The sequence below is a fragment of the Lagopus muta genome, chromosome 2, assembly GCF_023343835.1.
Source record: "Lagopus muta isolate bLagMut1 chromosome 2, bLagMut1 primary, whole genome shotgun sequence".
In the NCBI taxonomy this organism is placed as follows: domain Eukaryota; kingdom Metazoa; phylum Chordata; class Aves; order Galliformes; family Phasianidae; genus Lagopus; species Lagopus muta.
The window spans coordinates 31,564,429-31,587,403 of NC_064434.1; the positions used below are offsets into that span (position 1 = coordinate 31,564,429).

The 22,975-nt window shown below is 41.8% G+C and overlaps 1 protein-coding gene across 1 annotated transcript in view; it reads left to right on the forward strand.

Moving 5' to 3' along the window:
• The window catches only part of SH3BGRL2 (SH3 domain binding glutamate rich protein like 2), a 62,187-nt gene that overhangs the window by 1,202 nt on the left and 38,010 nt on the right, over positions 1 to 22,975 (forward strand). Inside the window, exon 2 of the mRNA XM_048934957.1 lies at positions 20,722 to 21,198. Coding sequence (XP_048790914.1) covers positions 20,722 to 21,198 — 477 coding nt within the window. The remainder of the gene's footprint in view (positions 1 to 20,721; positions 21,199 to 22,975) is intronic.

A 22,975-nucleotide genomic window follows, 5' to 3' on the forward strand; every position in this document is an offset into this window, starting at 1 on the left:
GAGGTGCAGACCTGGCACAGAGTCTCCCAAGCTCACTAGAGCTTTTGGTTTTTTGACACCAGAATCGCAGATAGCGGGCAAGCCAGAAAGCAACAAACGGTCTTAATTTCCTAATTTTGATTCTCTTCCTAATTGCACTTACCATTTTTGCTATATTTGCACAGCTATTATGAAGTCGATTTGAAAAACAATAAAAACTACTGTGGATCATTTTTTAAATTCAGCCTCCCGTGGCTTTGTATAGCTCACCCTTGTGCTAAACAGCTAAAGCATATAATTCATCACAGCAACGCTGGCAGAGATTCATTCCTGTCCTTCAAAAGGATCCAGGGAAACGCAGAATAACAAAGACAGAATAATTTTATTGCTTGCAACTGGAGGAAATGTATTGCCTGTATCTGGCAGCAGGCCAGGCCAGAGTCTGAAATGCTGTTACTGCTCTAAATGGGATGAAAGAGATTCATAATCCATCTCCATGCCTACTCTAGCTAAGAAAATTATAAGCAGAGAAAGCAATTAAAAAAAAAAAAAAAAGAAGAACAAGAAAAGAAAAAAAAACCTCCAAAGAAATATTGAAGATTTTTTTTGTGTGTTAATAATTCATAGTCTAATTATCATGACTAACCCTTTGGGCTTGGTTAATAACTAAGTAATCATTAGTTATTGAATGTAAATAATAAAGGAATTGAATTTAGGCATTATATATCTTCAGTACCTGTACTGAACACAGGATTTTTGTTCAGAACAATCTAATCAGGCTTCTCCATCAGCTGCTCCAGCCAAAATAATGTTAACATTCCTAAATCAGCTGCTGAACTGAAGTGAACCCAGATATTGTGCACTACTGGCATAGGGATTAATCAAGGGATGTTTTGAATCCATTAATCTAAAACCTACAAATACTGCATTCTCTACACTGCACGGTACGGTAAAGATAAATAGTATGACATTTTGGATTCCCTTGGATGAGACAAGCATGTGAATCACCTGAGCAGAAAGTAATGTTTTGCAGTTTTCTTCTGTCTTTGTAAAGCCAGAATGATGCCATAACTGCCTGCTTGGATGGAGATGTTGTTGGAACAGAGTGTTTCATTCCAGAGTTAGAGAGGGAAGCAGAAGCACATGTTTTCATATGCTTGAAAGCAAAAATGCCACTGCCTCACAGCTTACGGGAGAGGAAGGCTGCTTTAAAGAGGAGGATGGAAACCTTCGAAAACTGAAACAGATCACAGTGTCACAATGCTTGATATTCCCAGAGGTATCAACAGTGGTGAAGCCTGCGTGATTACTGGAGCCCTTGCTCTTTTAATCATTACATGTAAATATTGATGGGAAATCCCTGATGCACAGAAAAATGCTATCGATTTCAACTGCATGTGGAATGGCTGTGGCATACTGGGTGGGAACTGTTATAATGACTGCATCCAATGAGGCGGATAAAACAGATTCCCTCAATTACCAGAACAAATATGGTGTTTGAATTTGGAAGGGGAAGATCTTCATGGTATTCCTTTGAATGTCGTAACAAGCGATGAACTGGGGACCTAAAGAAATGCATGATGATGTAAATGAGGCAGCCAAATTGATACATGTAGATTGTATAGGTATCAGGAGGAATTTTTTTACTAAGAGGGATGTGAGGCCCTGGCCTGGGCTGCCCAGATTGCTGTGGATGCCCCATCCCTGGAAGTGCTCAAGGCCAGGTTGGGTGGGACCCTGGGCAGCCTGATCTAATGTGTGGCAGCCCTGTCCATGGCAGGGGGTTGGAACTGGGTCAGTTTAAAGTCCCTTCCATTTTGGTATTCTGTGATTCTATGATATACTTCCCGCCTTAACCAGGAGTAAACCATGATGCTGAAATTTGCTCTGAGATTCAGACTTTGACACTCAAATTCTATGAAAGGTCCAAGACTGAGTATGACATGCCAAAGAACGTCCCTTTTGGCTTCTGCAGCCTTCGGATTTTCTGAGGGAATCAGATCAGGCTAGAAGGTAATACTGCCTTGCACACTGGAAACAGATGCATAAACACTTACACACCTCTCTTGTGTATATGCACCTGACATAGGAACTTGCATCTTCACTGTTATAGAAAAGCTGTGTTCAAAATCCAGGAGCATATACTAAAGAGAATTTGTCTCAGATCGCTTCTGCAGATTTGGGTGAGCCAAGAGCACTAGTAGCAAAGTAGATCTTTGCTCCCTGTCTGTGCTGCTGTGAAAATGGTCTGTGATGTGACTGAAATCTTTTTGTTAGAGCATGTATGTGGATGTAGTTAGGGTCCAGCTGAGGTTCTTTACCATATGTTGCATTATTTTCCTGCATTAATGATACATTGTATGTTAGCACGTACTTCCCTCTGCTCTTAATTATCTGCAGTTCTACCATCAAAATATTTCAAATTCAGACACAAATAATTGTCAGTCTCTTTTGATGCTCTAAATATTCATGGTCTCCTTGTACTTCTAAATGCATTTGTCAAAATAAGCTATGTTTTCATTGGAGGCTGGCTGCCTTTCTTACTGTGTGCTCACCTATCCTGAGAAACACAAAGCCCGAGATCTCTTTCAGAACTTGTCTCCCATGCCCCGGACTCTAAGGTGACATGACATCTTTCCATTGTTTCTTTTCCCAAGTGCTCCTGAGTCACCTGCTGAAAAGTCACTGCTCACCTTCTATGCTTTACTCTCATAATTCTTTTAAAGAATTTCTATTGGTGTCAGTTCATGTACTATGACTGGTTGCAACCCCCTTCAACACTGTTTTCTTGAGCGTTCTCAGTCTGCAATGGCATTAGAGCTGCTGCAGCATTCCTGACATCCCTTTTGTGTCCCTGACAGCCAACGGAGAATGGGCTCCTGTGAACTGAGCTGAACTTGAAGATGTATGAAAGAAGCACTTTTGGCGATGTTCATGGTGAATTATTTTTAACAATACAATTTCCCAAGCCTGTGAAATATTGAAATATTAAAGAATAAAGATAGTGCAATTAAATAGACATTTCTGTGTACTTCACAGCACTAGCTAGAGATTTCATTCATTTGTCAACCATTTTCTTTTAGTACACTTTCTTTTATTTTCAGTTCACAACTTCCTTGCTGAGAAATATGAGGTGCAGGACAAAACTGATTGATTGTAAATTTTGGGAAGATAACTTACAATTAGAGGAACTAACACATCTATATAATGAAATAAGATAGTCCATTTCTTCAATAAGAAGCTTTCACTGCTCATGTTGTGGGTATTCGTGCCAATGAAGCCAAGCAAAGAAATTTTTGCTTATGGGATTGCAGCAAACATTTTATAAGCAATTTAAATAATAATAAAAAATCCTGGGAAGGTGGAATAGATGGTGAAAAAAGCATTACTGACCGTTAGACTGGAAAAAAATATGTGAAGGAGACATCCAAGAGGATTTCATGCAGATTGTTCACAATTTGGTAGTTTTATATTAAATGCTGCTTTTATTCTTAGTTGGCTTTAGTAATGCTTTTCTAGATAATCTCATTTTGAAGGACAAACATGGTATTTGTGAATGTGTTTCTGCTGCTTTGTACAACCTATGATTTCATATTCACTATATGCATATTAGCCGTTGAGAAAAAAAAATGCAGAGAGCAAATAATTCTGACAAGTTCTTTAATCAAAAGCAATGCATGTTGCTTCTGAACATTTGTCTCTTTTGACTTTAAATTTTATTTCTATTGCTAGGATAGCAAATGAATTTAGTTCTGACACTGTAGAGCTTAGTGATACAAATTATCTTGTAGAAGAATGAGGTCAAATGTATCTTCCAAGCCAGTAAAGAGAATGGCTGCTTTATCAAAATAAATTTGGCCTCAGTGTTGAATGTGTTTGCTTTGAAGACTTCTTTATTGTCAGAGTTACACGAGCATACTACTGGGACTAAGAAGAAAAAAAAATTAAAGATGTGAAGATATCTTGATTTTTTATGAGTGTCTGGTAGTCACAAAGGATTAACTCAACCACCACTTTGAGCCACCTGATCATACCATCAAACTTGCATTAAATTTTAATGCAAAATGAACATGTCCAGTGAATGAGGGAAGGTACAAGCATCTCTGCTCACAGTATTATATTCCATAGTCTTTGGGGAAGTGGAAGGTGGGGATCTGTACACTCTTTCAGTTAGAGGAGAAAGCTGAAATCTGGTTTGTTACGGGGTGTGAATAGATGAGTGAGTTATCCTCAAAGATATTTCCCAAGCTGCTCACTGCTGTAAGTTTGAGGTACTTCTTAGTGAACGCATGCCTTGGAACTTTGGGCATCACTTGATTAGGACAGCAATTTGGAAGCATCATTCTTAACTTAATTACCTGAATTTGTTAAAATCCTATTTAGGGCAAATATGAGCTTTTACAGCTTGAAACAAATCAAATATTGCAATGTTTGCATCAGCTTTGTGGAATTCTCTTTAGTGGGATTAAATACCAGTAAGCCAACATCCTTTTCACATTTTCAGCATTTGTAGTAACTTTGGTGGGGGAAGATAGGGGTTGGAAACCAGATGAGGTTTAGCAAAAGCAAGTGTAGAGTCTTGTATCTAGGGGGGAATAATTGCATGCACCGGTACAGGATGGGGGATGAGCTGCTGGAGGGGAGCTCTGCGGAAAGGGACCTGGGTGTCCTGGTGGACGACAGGTTGGCCATGAGCCAGCAGTGTGCCCTTGTGGCCAAAAAGGCCAATGGCTTACTGGGGTGCATTAAAAAGAGTGTGGCCAGCAGGTCAAAGGAGGTGATCCTCCCCCTCTACTCTGCCCTGGTAAGACCTCATCTGGAGTACTGCGTCCAGTTCTGGGCTCCCCAGTACAAAAAAGACAGGGATCTCTTGGAAAGAGTCCAGCAGAGGGCCACAAAGATGGTGAAGGGCCTGGAGCATCTCCCCTATGAGGAAAGGCTGAGTGAACTGGGTCTGTTCAGCCTTGAGAAAAGGAGACTGAGAGGGGACCTGATCCAGGTCTATAAATATCTGAGGTGTGGGGGGCATAGTGGCGAGGACGGACTCTTTTCAGTGGTGAGTGGAGACAGGACAAGGGGAAACGGCTGGAAACTGCAGCATAGGAAGTTCCGCACAAATGTGCGCAAGAACTTCTTTACAGTGAGGTGACGGAGCACTGGAACAGGCTGCCCAGGGAGGTGGTGAAGTCTCCTTCTCTGGAGATGTTCAAGACCTGCCTGGTCACCTACATGTGTGACCTGCTGTAGGGAAACTGCTTTGGCAGGGGGGTTGGACTCGATGATCTCTGGAGGTTCCTTCCAACCCCTACGATTCTGTGATTCTGTGATAATAAGACCTAAAGTATTCTGCTATTCATACTGTGCCTCCATAGTGTTTTTCAAGGATGATTTCTTTGTTTAAAACTTCTTTGTGGATATATTTTCCCTTTTTATTTTGTAACTGAGACTGTTAATCCTCTTCTAAGAACTAGTAAATTATGCAGTCAATCACTGTGTGTTCAGAATCAGTCACACTCACCCACAATGGGTGGTTGAAGCTGCTGGTCCAGGGATATGGGAATGGTATCACGCCAAATCACCAAAAAGCAGTGTTTGCCTCAGTACACTGTAAGAACAACCTCTAAGTCCTGGTTCCCCAAGACTAAATGTCACTTGGTGAGAGAATGCTGATGCAACAAACTGGAGTAGTTCTCAAAAAACAGGATGCTGAAAGTAGCTAACCTCGGGGATTTAACTGAATAGTAGTTCAAAGGACATTTCCAGTCTCTGACAAGCGCAGCTGCATACCTGTGCCAGGATGATTATTAGGTACTGATGATTAAACACAATGTGTAACAAAATGCACATTAGGATACATCTTGTGTGATATATAAGCTTTAATATGAACCAGCAACACACCACTATGGAGAGGGCAGCCATGGCATCTGGGGCTGTGGAAAGGGAGGGGATCCTTCCCCTGTACTTAGCACTGGTGGGATGTATCTGTAATGCAGTGTCAGCCTCAGATCCCCAGTAAATGTTGAAGAGAGTCCAGTAAGGGCCACAGACATGATGAAGGGAATGGAGCTCAGTAGAAGCTGAGGGAGCTTGGACTAATAAGGGATCCTATCAGTCTGTAAAGAACTGATGAAGGGAGTAAAGGAAATGGAGCCAGGAGCTCAGCAGTGCCCAGTGACAGTGGATGTACTTTGAAAAAAAGGAAATTCCATTTAAACTAAGAAAATGCATTCTACTGTGCATGTGGTCTAGCACAGGAAATTTACAGAATCACAGAATGGTCAGGGTTGGAAGGGACCTCAAGGATCATGAATCTCCAACCCCCTGCCACATGCAGGGCCACCAACCTCCCCATTTAATACTAGACCAGGCTGCCCAGGGCCCCATCCAATCTGGCCTTGAACACCTCCAGGGATGGGGCATCCACAACCTCTCTGAGCAGCCTGTTCCAGCATCTCACCACTCTCTCTGTAAAGAACTTCCCACTGACATCCAACCTAAATTTCCCCTCCCTCAACTTAAAACCATTTCCCCTTGTCTTGCTGATATCAACAATCTTCAAAGAGTTGACTCCCCTCCTGTTTATAGGCTCCCTTTAGGTACTGAAAGGCTGCAGTGAGGTCACCCTGCAGCCTTCTTTTCTCCAGGCTGAACAAGCCCAACTCCCTCAGCCTGTCTTCACAGGGGAGGTGCTCCAGTCCCCTGATCATCTTCGTGGCTCTCCTCTGGACCCTCTCCAACAGCTCCCTGTCTTTTTTATACTGGGGGCTCCAGACTTGGACGCAGTACTCCAGATGGGGCCTCACAAGAGCAGAGTAGAGGGGGACAATCACCTTCCTGTCCCTTCTAGCCACCCTTCTTTTGATGGAGCCCAGGATACCATTTGCTTTCTGAGCCACAAGGGCACACTGCTGGCTCATGTTAAGTTTTTCATCTATCAAGACTCTCAGGTCCTTCTCTGCAGGGCTGCTCTCAAGGACTGCTCCTTCCAGTCTGTATGGATGCCTGGGGTTCCTCCAGCCCAAGTGCAAAACTCTGCACTTTGCCGTGTTGAACCTCATCATGTTCACCTGGGCCCACCTTTCTAGCCTGTAGAGGTCCCTCTGAATGGCATCCCTTCCATTTGCCCAGGAAGGCTGTGGAGGCTCCATCCTTGGAGACACTTGAAACCTAATTGGTTCTGGTACCACACAACCTACTCTGCCTGAGCCTGTTTGAGCAGCGGGGTTGGAGAAGATGATCTATGATCTTCTGAGATGCATTCTTACCACAGCCATGCTGTTGACTCCAAGGAATCAGAATGCATGTGATGTATGAGGAGTGCCGGGGCTGTCAATTGCCTTCTGGTGATATGGGTTGGCTGGCAATTAACAATATTTTACTCCTTGCCATTCTGTGTGATAAAAGAGATCTGTGGGATGTTGTTGATCTTTTTTGTAGGGGGCAGGATGAGGTGCTTCTACAGGAGGAAAGCAAGCTTTGAAAAGAGTGCTCCTAAGAAGGTTCATTATAGCTGGAATTCTCATGTATGGAGTGTTTGGATTAGGACCTTTTACCTGAATGCTGTCAATCAGCTTGCTGGCCCTTCTTCTGATGGGGTTCCATTCCTTACTGCATTTCAGCACTCAGTCCTGTAACTAGAAATTTGATTATGCTTTCTCTTCTTAGGTGCATTTAATGTTAAAATGTGCATTAAAAAAATGGACATTTTTTTATCTCAACAAATGACTGATCAGTTTGGATAATGAAATGGTTGCCTTTGTTTTTTCCACATTATCATGGAAATGTGTGTCGTAATGCAAATTTTATGTGCAGTAATGCAATGTTTTCGTCAAGGTCACTGATAAATGTATTGAAAAGATTCATGCTAACGCAGTTCCCTCTAGGAACTAATAAAATATGCAGCCCCTAGGAATGAAAGCACTTCACTTAGAGCATATTTTTGTGACAGAGTAGATAATCACTTTAAAAAATTAAAATAACTGTATATATTACATTTATTTTGTTTACGGCTATTTTTTTTTAAATGCAAGATTTTGTCGTGAGTTTGGTAAAATCACTGTTTCTACCACTATTATCACGAGCAGCCTAATACTTAGTCTCATTAAAATGATACCAAATTTGTTTGACAATCTGAGTTCCTGGGAAACTATGTCAACTGATGCTTATAAATCCATAATCTGTTAATTCTTTCATTAGCATCCCACTTCTATTAGCTTGCTTGATACTGTTTGCTAGCTAAAGCTGTTTGTAAAGCTGCCTGTAGCTGCCCAAGCAATTATATTTTCTGTATTAAGATCTGATTCCACGTTAAATTTGCTGAGTGGCCTGGCAACAGAAGTGCAGAATTCCCACCCAGAATGCCTTGTTTGCAGTTTCCCAACCAGCATTCCATTTCCTTAAGAGCAAAGGATACATTTCTGCTGAAAACATTGTTGATAGAGGTGCTTCCTGCCCCTAGACGCCGCAGTCCCTCCAACCAAAATGCCAGCACATGTCATAGCAGAGGAAGCTAAAGCTTCCCATCCCCACTCGTGCAGCGTGGGCCCCTGCCCAGCATCTCAGGCGTCTCTCAGGCCTCTCCACTTCGATGTTCCTCCTATAGAGACAGGGAGACGGGGAGAGGATGCAGGCACAGCGAGCAGCAGTAGCGCATAGATGCTCTAGGTGGAGCTTCAGCACTGGCAGAAGCCTTCCTCCTCTTCCTCTTGTTTCTCCTCCTCCTCACGTTCTTGTTCGTCTAATTCCCTTTAAAGCTGGCTTTATTGCTGGGCTGTTTCCTTTTTGTTTTGCTTAATGAGGAAAACCTTGTTTCCGGTATCATTTATCTTCCCTTAAAATTCATGTGCTAATGTAATGGCAGCCAGCCAGTAGGCATGGAAGAGGTTTTCACAGCAGTACTTTTCAGAGAAAGATCATAGAATCATTCGAGTTGGAAGGGATCTTTAAAGGTCATCTTGTCCAAATTGCCTGCAATGAGCAGGGACGTCTATAGCAGATAGGTATAAAAGCCCTCTAAATTATTCTGAATACCTCAACCATCCATCTCACAAGTATGCCCTGACCTGTGCTAGCGGGGAACTTCATCTTGGCACAACACAGAGGTCTCAGCAGGCAGCAGGAGAGCTGGCCCAGCATGACATTTGGGACCTGGGCTCTGCGCCTGCAGCCCTGAACCAAACCGCTCTGGGAACCTCTCAGTGATTCTGGTGGCCAGCTCCATGACAGTGAACTTCCTCAGTACCCCTGATGATGTTCCCAAGTCCCTTTTGGATGCCCACAGGATCTGCCTTTACAGTGAACTTAGGCCCCTAGATTTTACTTCTTGTCCCAGCCGTGGATGGCCCTGTGGCTATAGACCAGACTGACAGCTGCAGGGTCTGCGCTGGTCCCATGACCAGCCCCGTTCTGCTATCCTTTTAGGGGCTGTGGGGCTGAATTCAGCCATCAAAGCCCTGCTGGCCTCGCTGTCACCCTCAGGAACGTAGTAATCACATTGGCAATGCATGCAGAACAAATGCAAGCCAGGGGGCCAGAGAGAACAGGTTGAGAACAGGTGGAGAACAGCTTGAATAAGTATCAGTGATGGGCCCAGTCTGCAATACAGGTCCTTCACATGCTGGATAGCATTAACAAGATATTAGCCAGTAAGTCCAAGAAAGTAATTCTTCTCAATCTGCACAGTTTTGAGACTGCACCTGAAGTAGCATGCTTCGTTGGAGATCCCCAGTAAAAGAAAAATGAGAACATGCAGGGAGTTCTTCAGAGGATAAGCACGAAACTGGAACACATGACACAGAATGAAAAACTGAGACAGCAGACTTTGCTCAGGAGAGAATGTGTTGATGTTTGCTGTTACCTATTTGGAGAATGTGGATAAGATTCCCGAGGTGCCCTGTGCAAGGATGTGAAGCAGACAGACACACATTACAGCATGGGAGATTCTGACCAGATGTTGGGTAAAAATGGTTCACCATGACTGTGATCAAACCAAGGAGCAAACTGCCCAGAGAGGCTGTGGGATCTTTGTCCTTGGAGATATTCCAGTCTTCATTAGAAGCAGTGCTGGGCATCTCAATCCAGCTGGCCATACTTGAAGCATATTGTCTGATTGTTGATGTTCAGAAGTCCCTTCCAAACTGTTTTACTCTGTGAGTCTGCGATCGTAAAATTGTGCGTCTGTTTCCAAACTGCCAGAACTCCTTAACTTGTGCCATCTCCCATCTCATGCATGGAGGTTATTCAGCAGAGTGCTAGATGACTAAGGAGAAAGCTGTGCCACTAGCCATGGCCACATTTTCACAGTGAAGAAGTCAGAGATGCTGGACTCTTGAATAGTTTAAGCGAATAAACACAGCTTCCAAAAATAGAAACATAGAATGTAAATATGGAAAAAAAAAGTCTCATTTAAATTATGTTACCTTGTTAATTCCATTCATTTGATTTGTGGCAGTAGTACCAAATGTGAAATGCTGATCCCTCTCGGGCTGCATGCTGTATACACCGTTACGACTTTAAGCAAATATATTTTTATTAGTAGTGACATTTCATTTACACTTTTGTGATTGAAAACCCTTTTGAAAGTGAAAACTTAAATACTGGAGCCAAACTAAAGAGTTCTTTTAATATTTGACTGATTTTCTATAATAATACATATACCTAATTATCTATTCCCTAGCTGTGTTCGTATTCCTTGGTATTAAGATTTATGGAACAAAATGACAATAAAGATTACCCAATTTTCTGCATACAGAAGAAAGTATTTACTTCATACATACTTTGAAGCAGGTTTATTGCAAACCCTGGAAAAAAGAGTATTTTCTGTGCCTTCCAGGTTCAGAGTGACATTCCTAGAGGGGGAGTATAATCCAAAGCAACCGAAAATGCCCTGAGATCAGGCTTTCTCTGTTTAATCTATTAGCCACTCAGCTGTATAATGTATTATCCGACACACAGTGATAATCAGCTTAGCTGTCCACTATCATATTAAATATGTTCAGTTCAGCCTAATTCAGCACTGTGAGGAGACACCCTGATGTCCATCTGGAACCCTTTTGAAATCAGTGCAGCTCTGTACAGAGGTGGACACACCACCATGAGCCTCATGGCTTTGGTAGAGAGTATATTTTCCAGTTTCTTCTTTGTTTAAAACCCTTTCTTCAGCTCCTGTTCACGCACTTAAGAAATGCAACATTTGATTGAGCCCATGCCCTAGAAAACAAAAATATCCCTGTAGCAAAACATCCAGAAGTTTGTAGGTTATAATGGAAATGCCTTGAAATGTCTTGTCTAATGAGATCTGCTGGAAAAACACATTTTAGAAAGAATTCCCGCCCTGTAATTTTCCATATGTTAAAACAACATCTTAGTATTTTGTTAATAGTTCATTGGAATTTGACAATCACATTTACTCCCTGTAATCTCTCTTTAATGACTGGTAAAATTAACAGCAACTTGAATAATCAGATTTCACTTCAGTCTGCTGAAAGCCTTGACACTAATACACAGGTGAGGAAGCAGTCACTGCCTCTGAGGTCAAAGAGATCAAGACTCCATAAGGACAGATCTTCTAAGTCATCTCTCCACTGTGGCTCCAACTGTTACTGGCATGAATGTGTCAACTCCTTTTGCTGTACAGGGAGCTCCATCTGCAGCTCAGAAACCACAAGCTGAATTTTAATCAATAGATATAAATAGACTTTATGTGGATAGTAAATGTGGTTGTCATCCCTTGGCAGTCACATTCAAGAAAACAGAAAAGTTATTTTAAAAAATCCAAAATATTTGGCTTTTTCTTTTTTTTTTTTTTTTTTTTTTTTTATTGTGAAGTGTGGACAAACTGAGTTGGAAAGGAACAACTAAGGCAAACATATAACTCAAATGTAGTTTAATATATCAGCATCAATATCACCATCTGCTAACTGCAACAAATACAGCATTGGTTAAGGTGCAGGTCTACCAGTATTGGTGGGTGATTCTGAAATAAGAATTGGTGTACGCTGCTTGTGGTAAGAAAAGAAGAACAAGCAAAATGCTCGACGTTTTTGGCTTGACTTTCTGTTCTATTCTTATTTTTTCACATTTTTAATCACAGTCTTCAGCTCATCAGTTTCAAAACAGTCTGCTCAGGCTTCTCCTTAGCAGTTCTAAAATGTCACAGAAGTCTATCTGAAGGGATTTCTTGTGCACTGTCTGATGGCAAATTACATTTGCCATTGGAGCTGAAGTTCATATGACCTCTAACAATATGGGTACCAGTGCTGAGAAAACTGAATAGGCTTGTACCATTTCCACAGGGTTTAAATTTAACCTCGTTGGATGATTGGCTTACATTTCTAATCCGATATATCAGGCTAAATATATCCTTTGAAGACAATTTCTTTCCATGCAAATAAACACTGCAGGCTAAAAATCAGTAAAAATGTAAATTAAGAAAAATATTAAATTTAATTATAGAGAAACTCATCTTGCTGGAATATTGACCTGAAATTGTACAAACAGAAGACACCTGCAAAAGAGAAAAAATAAATGCAGAACTTAGAATGTTTGAATACATATTTATAGAGGACGATTTTCAGAGGCTGTCAGCAATTTCTATCAAAGATTTACCTTCAGAAGCATCGCTGTTAGCTCTCAAACCTTTCATGTTTTATTACTGCATTTTAATCAGTAACTATAAATGGAGTCCCTGGATGATCCCCAGGAGCTATGAATCATTCATTATAACTAAAAAACTCTTTCCCTCCTCCCATTAAGACAAACAAATTCTAAATATTTTCCAAAAAATCAGGACAACAGAACCTTTAGGAAAAAAAAAATATATTTTGGGAAATGCTGTAAATCAATACTCCAAAAACCTACAAGGTCAGAGAAGGAACCAACAGGAAGGAAGCTGAGATTACGACTGCTTGTAGTTTTTTTGTTTTCTCCTCAAGTCTCCTAAATTCCTGGAGAATGTGAATATCATAAAGCTTATTTTGTAGACAGACATAATTTCAATTTCATAAGCCCATGCTAGTATTTTGTATTTAAGAGAACTGCTCCTAAGCAAGAACCAGCTCCGTAGCACTATAAACATATTAGTGCAAGACATAAATTTCCACATGACAAGCAAAAAAGATTTGCTGTACTTAACAAAAGTTCCTGTCACTGTTGGAATTTAGTGAGGTCTAAACATAGGAGAAACATTATAACCTAGATCACTTGGTTTTATTTATTTGCTAATGTAACTTGTACCAAAAAGTATAAATAGCCCTTAGTTCCTGGGGAAGTTCATGGCACTGTTTTTGATCAGTCACACAAGAAATTTGTTTTGTATCCCTAAGGGGTTCGTTCTTAATTCAGGCACTCCAGCTTACAAGAGAAACAAAATCTTCAGGCATGGCCTTTGTTGAATCCAATCCCATGGAAATGAGTCTCAAGGGTACAACATCTAAATGCAGCTTTCAGATGAGACAACTCAGCTTTGGAAAGGACAGCAACATGGAGAAATCGTAAAGATGCCACTGGTAAAATGAAGTACGAGCAAGGTGGAGGTGTCTGTAGGTGTGAAAACTGCAATTAACAAGTATCTACTGCTTGTCATGCTTGACGGCTGCATCCCAGTGATTGGCAAAGTGGAAAGATTCCCCCCCAAAATACTGAGATACTGTCAGTTAAAAAATGCCTTTAAGAAAGTACAGCTGCTATACATGAGGTTAGCTGCAGAACTCAGAACCACCACAGACTTCTTGTCTCATAGGTTTGTATGGCACTCACCGTCATACACTGAAGAGAAGTCTGCTGTTGGAGTTGTGTAAGGTCTTTGCTGGACCTTGTTGCCCTCTGACTCAGTAGTGACCTAATGGATCCCTGACCCTTGCTTCCAATACAGCCTGTTTTGAAGTCCAAAAACTCTAAGAAAGAGTTTACTTCACAGCCTTTTATTTATACTTCTGTGAGAAATGCTGCATCTGATTAGGATACTGGCATATCCACAGTGGTGAGAATAACATTCCTTAGACTTTCCCAGACTGCAGTCATCAATGTTAGAAAGTTAATACCAAATCAAAGTTATATCATGGTATTTTAAATATATATGTATATATATAAATTTTTAAGACCACAGAGCATACTGGATGTCATAGCTATTAACCCACTTAGGGTCTGAAATACCTTTGGTGACATATGTGTTCATTTGTAGGTAAAAGAATTTTTCTATACAACTAAGAAAACCATTCATAACAAGTCCTTTAAAATATCACTCCCCTTTCAGGAGTTACTTAGAAGCAGCCTACACTGACCAGTTAATGGCTAAAATCGATCATGATTCCAACAGTTATGCTGTCTGAAACAGAAACTTGTTGGAATGCATTCGTCTTTTAAGTTTAAGGTTTGGAATGTATTTCTGTCTACTATCCAACTCCCTTAATCATTTTCTCTCTAAAATTTTAGCCCAATCTTTAGCATTTTTACATAATCCAGAGTCAGGTTCTGCCCTCAGACTCATCACTGAAAGCACCTGAGAGCAAAAGGGTACTGTGGAGTTTAGTAACCTAACTGCTTGGCCGTAGCTTTATGATTTACTTATATCTGATATTCTAGAAGTGATTTTAGTTCAGTCCAGCTGCATTTAGAAAAAATGAGTTACAGCTTTGATGTGCTCACTCTTGCCATGTCATTGCAGCAGCAGGCCTGACCCTGCTGGCTGCACGATGAGTTTGTTGTTTAGTGAAACAGAAAGAGCGTGTATCCTGACAAGTCTGGCCTGTGTGCTTTGATGAATCAAGCAAATAATATTTCTTGCACTGAGATTTGTTCAGCTAACCTCTCATAACTTCTCATTTGGCTTGCCATGTTTGTTTTACAGTTTTCCAATGAAGACCAGTTGTGTTCCTTTCACCATCCTTTTCCAATTAATTAAAAATATGAGTTGAATTAGTTTTTGTTCTTGCTATATCCAAGTCATGCTCTGAATAGCCTGGAAGCTGTCCTAAGCTGTGCCTTCACTGACAAAAGTAATACATACTAATTGTGTCAAGTGGCAGTCCTCCCAGAAAAACAAGCATGGACACAAAGATGCCAATTTTCCTGCAAAGAAGAGCAGGTAGGGTCAAATGTGACCAGGGGTAACAGCACAGAGTTTTGTAGCTGTCTGTTGGGAAGTGCTGGAAATGCCACTTAGCATTTTCACATCTTCAGATTTTAGAACTGAACAACAGTTACAGGCTAATTATTCCTCTACAGAAAGTATTACTATCCATCCACTGCCTCCCCAGCACATTGGTAGCAGCAGAAAATACATCTCCGATAGCTCAGAGACCAAATAACAGCTGCACTGGTGTTCTGATCTCAGAAAATGTGGTTCAAGATCAGGGCATGCATAGAGCAGTAAGGAAATGTAGAATATCACAAACGTAATGCTCTGAAGGCATACAACTCTGCAAGAAATAAATATTAGGAAATTCTGCAGTGTTACTTTACAAAAGAATCCAGAAGTGTATCTGCTTTGACAGGCAGGTGCACAGTCAGCTCAGAAGAGTCTGAATTGAGATGAACAAATGCATGGAAGGGCAATGATTTTTGTATGTAGCTTTTAAGAAGCTGTATGACTTCTCATTTCTTGCTTGAAATGCAGTGCATAAGTAATCTTTATCCTTAAATTTACATTGGCTGCTCTGAAAGTAATGCCTCCTATTTCATTATCCTAGCCCAGAATGTCAGACAGAGGTGGATCTTGGTGGTATGGCAGTAGAGATTGAACCTTCCCACCATTTTGTTTGGCAAGTGGCAGCAGAGGGGTCATCTAACAAAATGGCATCTCATATGGAAGTGTGTGTGAAGTGAAGGTATGGAAAAGATTTCCTCCATGAAGGAAAAATGGCACCTATGAAATTCATCCATGCTTGCTGACCATTTATGGAGACTGAACAGTGGATGTGAGTGTAGTGGGGCAGTGGGTGCTGCATTTCAGCAGTGGCAGCAGCAACATAGAAGATAAGCCATGATCTGGATAGCCATGCAGATTTTTATAAGCATGGCATGCAGGCTCTTGTACATCACAGGAGAAAATGCACAGCTAATGGTGGTGACTATGTTGAAAAACAATGTTTGGTAGCGGAGAATTTGTTCTATCAAATAGTTTTATTTGCTCTTTGTACCTCTTGTAGTTCCCATGGAAATAAATATGAGGCATCACATTTGGAGCAACTATCACCTTTCTAAGTCAGATACTTTTTTCCTCTGTTCTGTGAAATATCTGAAGAATCCCTAAGTACTGGAAAAATGATCACTATTCTTAGTTTCTTTTGTGCACAGTTGCCAGTACTGATGTCTTTAACTACTCATTCTTTGACTTTGTGTATGTAAACATTATTGCTGATCCACTTCTCCTGCATGCTGCCAGTATGGAGTTGGAGCATTGTGGAAAACCAGCTGAGGAAAATGGCCAAATTGACTCTGGTGGTAGAAAGCTTTTCTGAGGGCAGATGATCCCCCAAAACAGGGCAGGCAGAAGTGTAATGCTGTATGACTGCTTCCTGAGTGCACTTTGCACCTAGAATGCTTGCTAATTGAAGTTTTATTGGAAATGCTGCATAGCTGTAAGCTTACCAAATGATGAATGATTTAATACAGAAGATGTTATTACTTTCTGGATCACTTATTGCAAATATGATGACTGGATTACATCAGATGATGAACTTTACAGGATAAATGTTTTTATTTTCAAAGGTCCGTAGTATTATTAGGAAATCACAGAGAGAATCAAAGCTGCCACAGATAACCAGTCACACTTCAACGAAAGAGCAGCAGCTGAAAAGAATCAACACTTATCTTTAGAATTATCTAGACGTGTATAGACTTAAATGGCATGAAAGAAGGCTTACTTGGCTATATGTGGTTTGTTTTTCATTTGCGACCAGCTGTAAGGAGATGACACAAAAATAATTCTGAAATCAAGAACAGCAATACCTTTCTGCTTTCCTCAACATGCTACAGGTTTGCAACTGTGAGAATTAAAACTTTTGTCAATATGGTTCCATGACTGTCTCATTTCCAAGGTGTCTGTTTTAGTACCTGCAGCTTTGTAGTAGTTTTTTTATGGTAAGAATAGTTTCAGAGTAATTCAAGCCACAAGAGAAAAAAAGGCATCTTGTGACAGTGTTTAGTTCTGCTGCTGTTATCTCTAAAATTTGACTGTGGAAAAAGCTGTGAAATGCTCTGAATGTAAAACTCTAGCCACAGTCATGGTATTGGAAAGCACGGCATCTTGTGTGAAACTGTATTTGCTATTGGGAGAATTTGGTGTGAATTACAAAACCTGCAAAAATATTTCTGCAAGGAACAGAGTGAACTTAACTGCTTGACCTGCTGTGGAGTCACAGTATTATGCACAGTCCACCTCTGCAGACCTTAATGCACTACTTAGAAACTGTACTCTGGAGATTTTTCCTGTGATTAAACTGACACTTTAAAAATCCAATGATTTCTAGGAAGTATATGCAGAATCTGGCTCCACACTGTCTTATCTTGCATGCTTTTGAGCTGTGTCTAGCCACCAAAATTCTCCACTAATGGAACAGTCCTATACTTACATTACCTTGGCCATTTTGTATTTATTATAACCTTCAAGTTACCTGCATTCTCTTTGGGTTAACAATGGGAGACCAGCTGATGATATTCTGGATCCCCATTGCAGCTGGAGTGCTCTGTTTTCACTAATATTTCTCTTCTCTTGCTGCTTACTACCATGATGGGCATGTTTCTACTAAGGAAAATTGTTCAGGGTTCTCAAAGCTTTAAATGACACTCTAAAGCAGTGATTCTTAACAAACTTTCCCAGTCCCCACAGAAACAACTGATAGGTACCAAGAATCTTCAGACCAGAAAACTTCTAAAATGTCCTAGACAAATAAAGAATCTGCCATCTTATCCCTTTATTCTGGTCTAAATATAATGTTCAATTTCTCCAGGACTTTTCTTCTGTGCCTGCGCATCTTGCTAAATAAACAATCTTTTATCATATTTTTTCATACATCTACAATCTTTGGTTTGTATGTTCTTTGTTACCTTAGTAGCAGTAAAGTTCTGTATAATCTTCCATGAACATCTGGCATGACAATGAATCATTCTTACAATTAAAGCTTAGAAACATCACCTCTTCACCATAAACTCAGATTTTCAACTCCAGTCTTCAAATGTAGTGTTTCTGCACCTCCTATAAACATTGAAAACTGCTTATAAATCATTTTAATTTGTTTTCATTTAGTACATTTTTTATACTTACGTAAATGTTTGTACAAATCGGTCTTCAAGCCTTTAGAATGCATAGTAGAAATGAAGTTAAAACTATGGCCTAAGGACATTTATTTGCCATTGTCAGCTGTAGAATTCTAATGGTCAGTCTTAACCTATACACTGCTTGAAAGTGCAAAATGCCATGCAGCAATATCTAATGGCTTTTACTCTCCACAAAATAGTAGTTCTTAAGACCCACGTAAATGAAGAAACTGCTCTGCAAGCTTTGAAGTTTTTACCTTAGAAGTAAATTTAGAAGTGTTCTTTTCCCTAACTTTCTGCATTACTTCTGTGGTAGAACTATCTTCTTAGCATATATGATCTATAATGAAGCAGTAACAAAAAAGAAAATGAAAGGTTGTCTGGATTCTGAATGTTTTCTTGCTCATGCTATATCACATTTGATCCTGAGAAATTACAGATGCACAGAATATTAGACAATGACTTAGAAAAAAAAACAGAATTACTTGAAAATTCACTGAAATACAAGAAAGATGTGGAGCTGTTGGGGCAGGTCTGGAGGAGAGCCATGAAGATGATCAGCGGGCTGGAGCATCTCTCTTATGAAGTAAGGCTGAGGGAACTGGACTTGTTCAGCCTGGAGAAGAGATGGCTCCAGAGAGACCTCATCACTGCCTTTCAGTGCTTAAAAGGAGCTTATAAACAGGAGATAGAGCAACTTTTTACACAGGCAGATAGTAGCAGAACAAAGGAGAATTGTTTTCAAGGAGAAGAGGAAAGATTTAGGTGAGATATTAAGAGGATTTCTTTTTTTTTCTCAGAAGGTGATGTGGTGCTGGCAGAGGTTGCCCAAGGGAAGCTAAGAATGCCCCAACATTGCAGGTGTTGAAGGCCAGGTTGGATGGGCTCTGGAAGTGTGATCCAGTGGGCGGCAACTCATGCCAGAGCAGTTGAAATGAAATGTACTTTAATGTTCTTTCCAATCCAAGTCATTCTATGATTCTATGAAAATCTTTTCTAAATGATGTTTGAAAGGACACTTTGACAAAGCTAATCCTTTCACAGTGAAGTAGTGTGGAAGCAGGTGGGATGCCCCTTTCTCTGTGTTAGACAGAGTCTATAAATAACTGTGGAATAAGGAAGATGAAGTATTGGCTAAGTGTGTAAAATATTATGAATGGATGACCTTCATTAGCTTTGACACTTTAGCTCAACTTGGAATGTAATACCTGGCCATGAGTTTGACAGCCCAGATTCTGTTTTGAAGTTCCAGCTCTAGGAACCTTCTGACCTGAGAGCTGCAGGGAAAAAAGGGAGACTGTAGAACAGTAAGAAACATTGATACTGGCTCGGCTGGCTGAGGGTCGATTTGGGGCATTTGAAATGGAGTAGTGGGTTTGGATTTTTCTAACAGGTGTTTGTTTTACTTTTTCCATAGCTTTTAAGAATTTATGCAGCTCAGTCATAGGCTCAAGTGCATTGAAATGAAAGTTGTTAGCTTTCTAGGTGGAAAAGGAGACTATAGTTTATTCAGTTTCCAACAAGCATTCTTATGAAAGTAATGCACAGTTACAAACAAACCTTTTCAACGTTGGCACCTGAATTCTTGTTACGCGACTTCTCAGCAGGACAGTGAAGCCGGTAGAAAGTTTTCCTAATGATTTCTACAGGGCATAAATTAAGCTCTGAACAACTCAGTTTCCTGATTATTCTTTATTGTTCTTGATAGGTACATTCCACAGAACACATCATATTTTGAAAAATGTATATAAATATTAATTTATATACATATATAATTAATATATACCAAATTAAAATGTAAAGAAAGCTTTAGGAATGTAGTTGGCACTCGGAGATGTTTGACTAGGAAAAAAAAGCCAAGTCATAGTCTGTACTGAGCTCAGACAGTGGAAATTTACTGAGGCTGGTGATAGGGCAAAGGTCTGGAAGAGCTCCACCATTGGGGTAAAACAGTGGAAAGAGAGAGTTTAATCACAGGAAATGAGTAACCATCTGGCTGCATATAGAGAATTAAGAGGATGAAAGTTACAAGTATACTAACGCATTTAAGTCTAGTAACTATGTAAGTCTGAGTCCTTAAATAAAGCCTTCACAGACCCCAGAGCTTAGGAAGGGCCACAGGGTTTCCTCAGTCGCTTACTGATGAGCTGACTGATCAAGATTGATTTGGGGTTATTCTGTTGATTAACAACATCTGTTCTGTCCCTGCCAGTACTTGACAGCCGTAAGCCTACACCAATGCATGAAAAGAGAAGATGGTGTTTAACTCCTCTGGGATGCGCAGCAGTGCCCCACCTGCACAGCAGGCTGCCCCACTTCCCGCCACTCGCCCTGACAGGAGCACAGTGCCGAGGCCTGCTCGCATGCACATTTTTCACCACTTCACTGCTGCAAACGGTGGACTGCGGAGCTAGACCTGGGCCTGCCAGGGCAGTGCAGTGAGGACAGGAGGCTCGGGTGCAGCCAGGTGGGATGGCCTGACATGAGGTGGCCCACATAGCAAAGCTGCACAGCATAGCGGTGAGTGTAAACGCTCCACGCACTGGAGCTGGCCACGTGCAGCCAACATACAGACAGGGCGCTGAGGCACTGCAGCCTTCACACGCGGACTGCGGCACTCGCCTCCTAAAGCAAATCCCCCTAAAACGCAGCCGTTCCGGCGCATCGCCGTTTCCCTCCCAAAGCACAACAGTGCAGTCCCGCAGAACTACATTGCCCGTCGGGCGCTGCGCTCCGCCCCCACCTTTCCCGCCTCCCGCCGTTATCGCCTCTCAGCGCCGAGGGCTGCGGGCCGGGGAGGCGCTGCCGGGTGGGCGGCGGTGGAGCGGCGCGCCGGGTCCCAGAGCGGCGGAGCTGCGTTCCCGCGGCGTGCTGCCCGTCGCCCCGTCCCGTGGCCGCGGTGCGGCTCATGAGGTGAAGATGGTGATCCGCGTCTTCGTCGCCTCCTCCTCGGGCTCGGTGGCGGTGAGTGGGAGCGGGGCTCAGCCCGCGGGGCCGGGGCAGTGCGGGGATCGGGCGGAGCTGTCCGGCGGCATCCGGCACGTGCGGGCGGTGAGTTGGGGGGCAGCCGGAGACAGGTGAGAGGGGGAGCATCGGGTAGGGAGCGCCTCTCCGAGCGAGCAGCCCTCCCAGGGGAGGTCTAATTCCCGTCCAACTCCTTTCTGAAAAGCAGCGCTGAGTCCTTCTGCTTAACTGAAGCTCTGCTTTGATTATGTCCGTGACCTATGAGTGTCCGCATTTCCGTATAAACTGACAGGGCTGGTTTCTGTGAAGGCAGTCTGAATGGAAGCTTTCAATTAAGTTTGCTTTCCGATGAGAGCCAAGGGAAGGACTCGGACGTAGGTGCTATTCTCTGTGCCCCAGCAGTGAAGGCGGCAGCGTTATTACACGAGGTGCGGCTCTGCATTTGCCCATCCCGAAGCTCAAAGTGCGCTCCCTTCCTTTTGCCTTTCGCTGTGCGCTGTTTGCTTTCAGTTCAGTGGCACGGTGACAGGTCCGTGCCCTGATATGTTTTGGCAGGAAAGATTCCAAATGCTTAGTAACTGCTTTACAGCTAATAGCAACTCATTATCCATTTCAGTGACCAAACAAGTAAATACGGAGCGTTTTCGGAACTCCAAGTCATGTTTGTGAGGCATCCATAGCAGAAACGTCTCCTTCCCTGCACATGCAGGTGGTCCAGCACTACGAGGATTACTTTCTGTTTTGTGCTCCCCTCTCAAACAATACTGCACGGTGTTATCATTTGATTTTGTTGGGGGTGGGGTTGGGGCTGCATAATTAGCTCGCACATATCTCCTCATCTATCCGTTCTGCAAATAGGTTATTCATTGGGATTTTTCTCTCTGTCCTCCCCTTCCACGACCTGCTAACAAGATGCATATGCCATTGGTAGTAGCGCTGTAGCCCATCTGTTAACGCACCAAAGCTGAGCTTTAAAAGGAATGCACATCAGTGCTGACTTTTTTCCCCTGTGTTCTACAACACAACGACACATAACAACAGTTTGCATACTGGTGATAATCAGCTTATTTTTGTATAGTCACAGTATGTCTGAGTGCAACCCCGCCGGAGAAGAATAGGTAACAGAGGGCTGGAAGGTACTGCTAGCCAGGAGCAGAGCTGTGACATCTATTTACTGTCTGTTCTTTTTTCCTTTTCATCAGTGTTTCCTTGACATTAGGAACCTTCTCCATGGGTTAAGGTCCTGTTGTGCTCAGTGTTGCATCTCAGGGGCTTTATTTCTGTGAGTTCTGTATGTCTATAGACTGTGTCTTGCTGGCTGAGAACAGTGACAAAGGAAAAGCTGTTATCAGTAGGTTGTGTGGGAAACCACACCTGGAGAAAGGTGCAGTTGCTGTATTCGCACATTTTTAAACAGGGAAAACTTAAATATGTTTTTATCCTCCTGAGCATAAGAACTATAACCAAGCAGAAGTGAAGTGAAACAAAAATTCCTGTCATTCTTTGTCTCCTGCTCCAGCCTTCATCATAACTACAGCAGCTACTTTTTGGGATGCAGATCATGAGATGGGATGATATCCCTGTTCAGAGAGATTGGTGCCCCCAACAGGTGCTCCTTCATCTTTTGCAGAAAAGCAGTGTCAGAATCTATGGTTTAGCTTCTACCTGTAGGTCAGCTTGTGTCAAACTGTAGGTCTGCTGTTTGTGAGAGTGGATGTAACTGAGTTTATTATCTGACTTCAGTATGAGACCAAAAAATTCTGTATGCAATATTTGC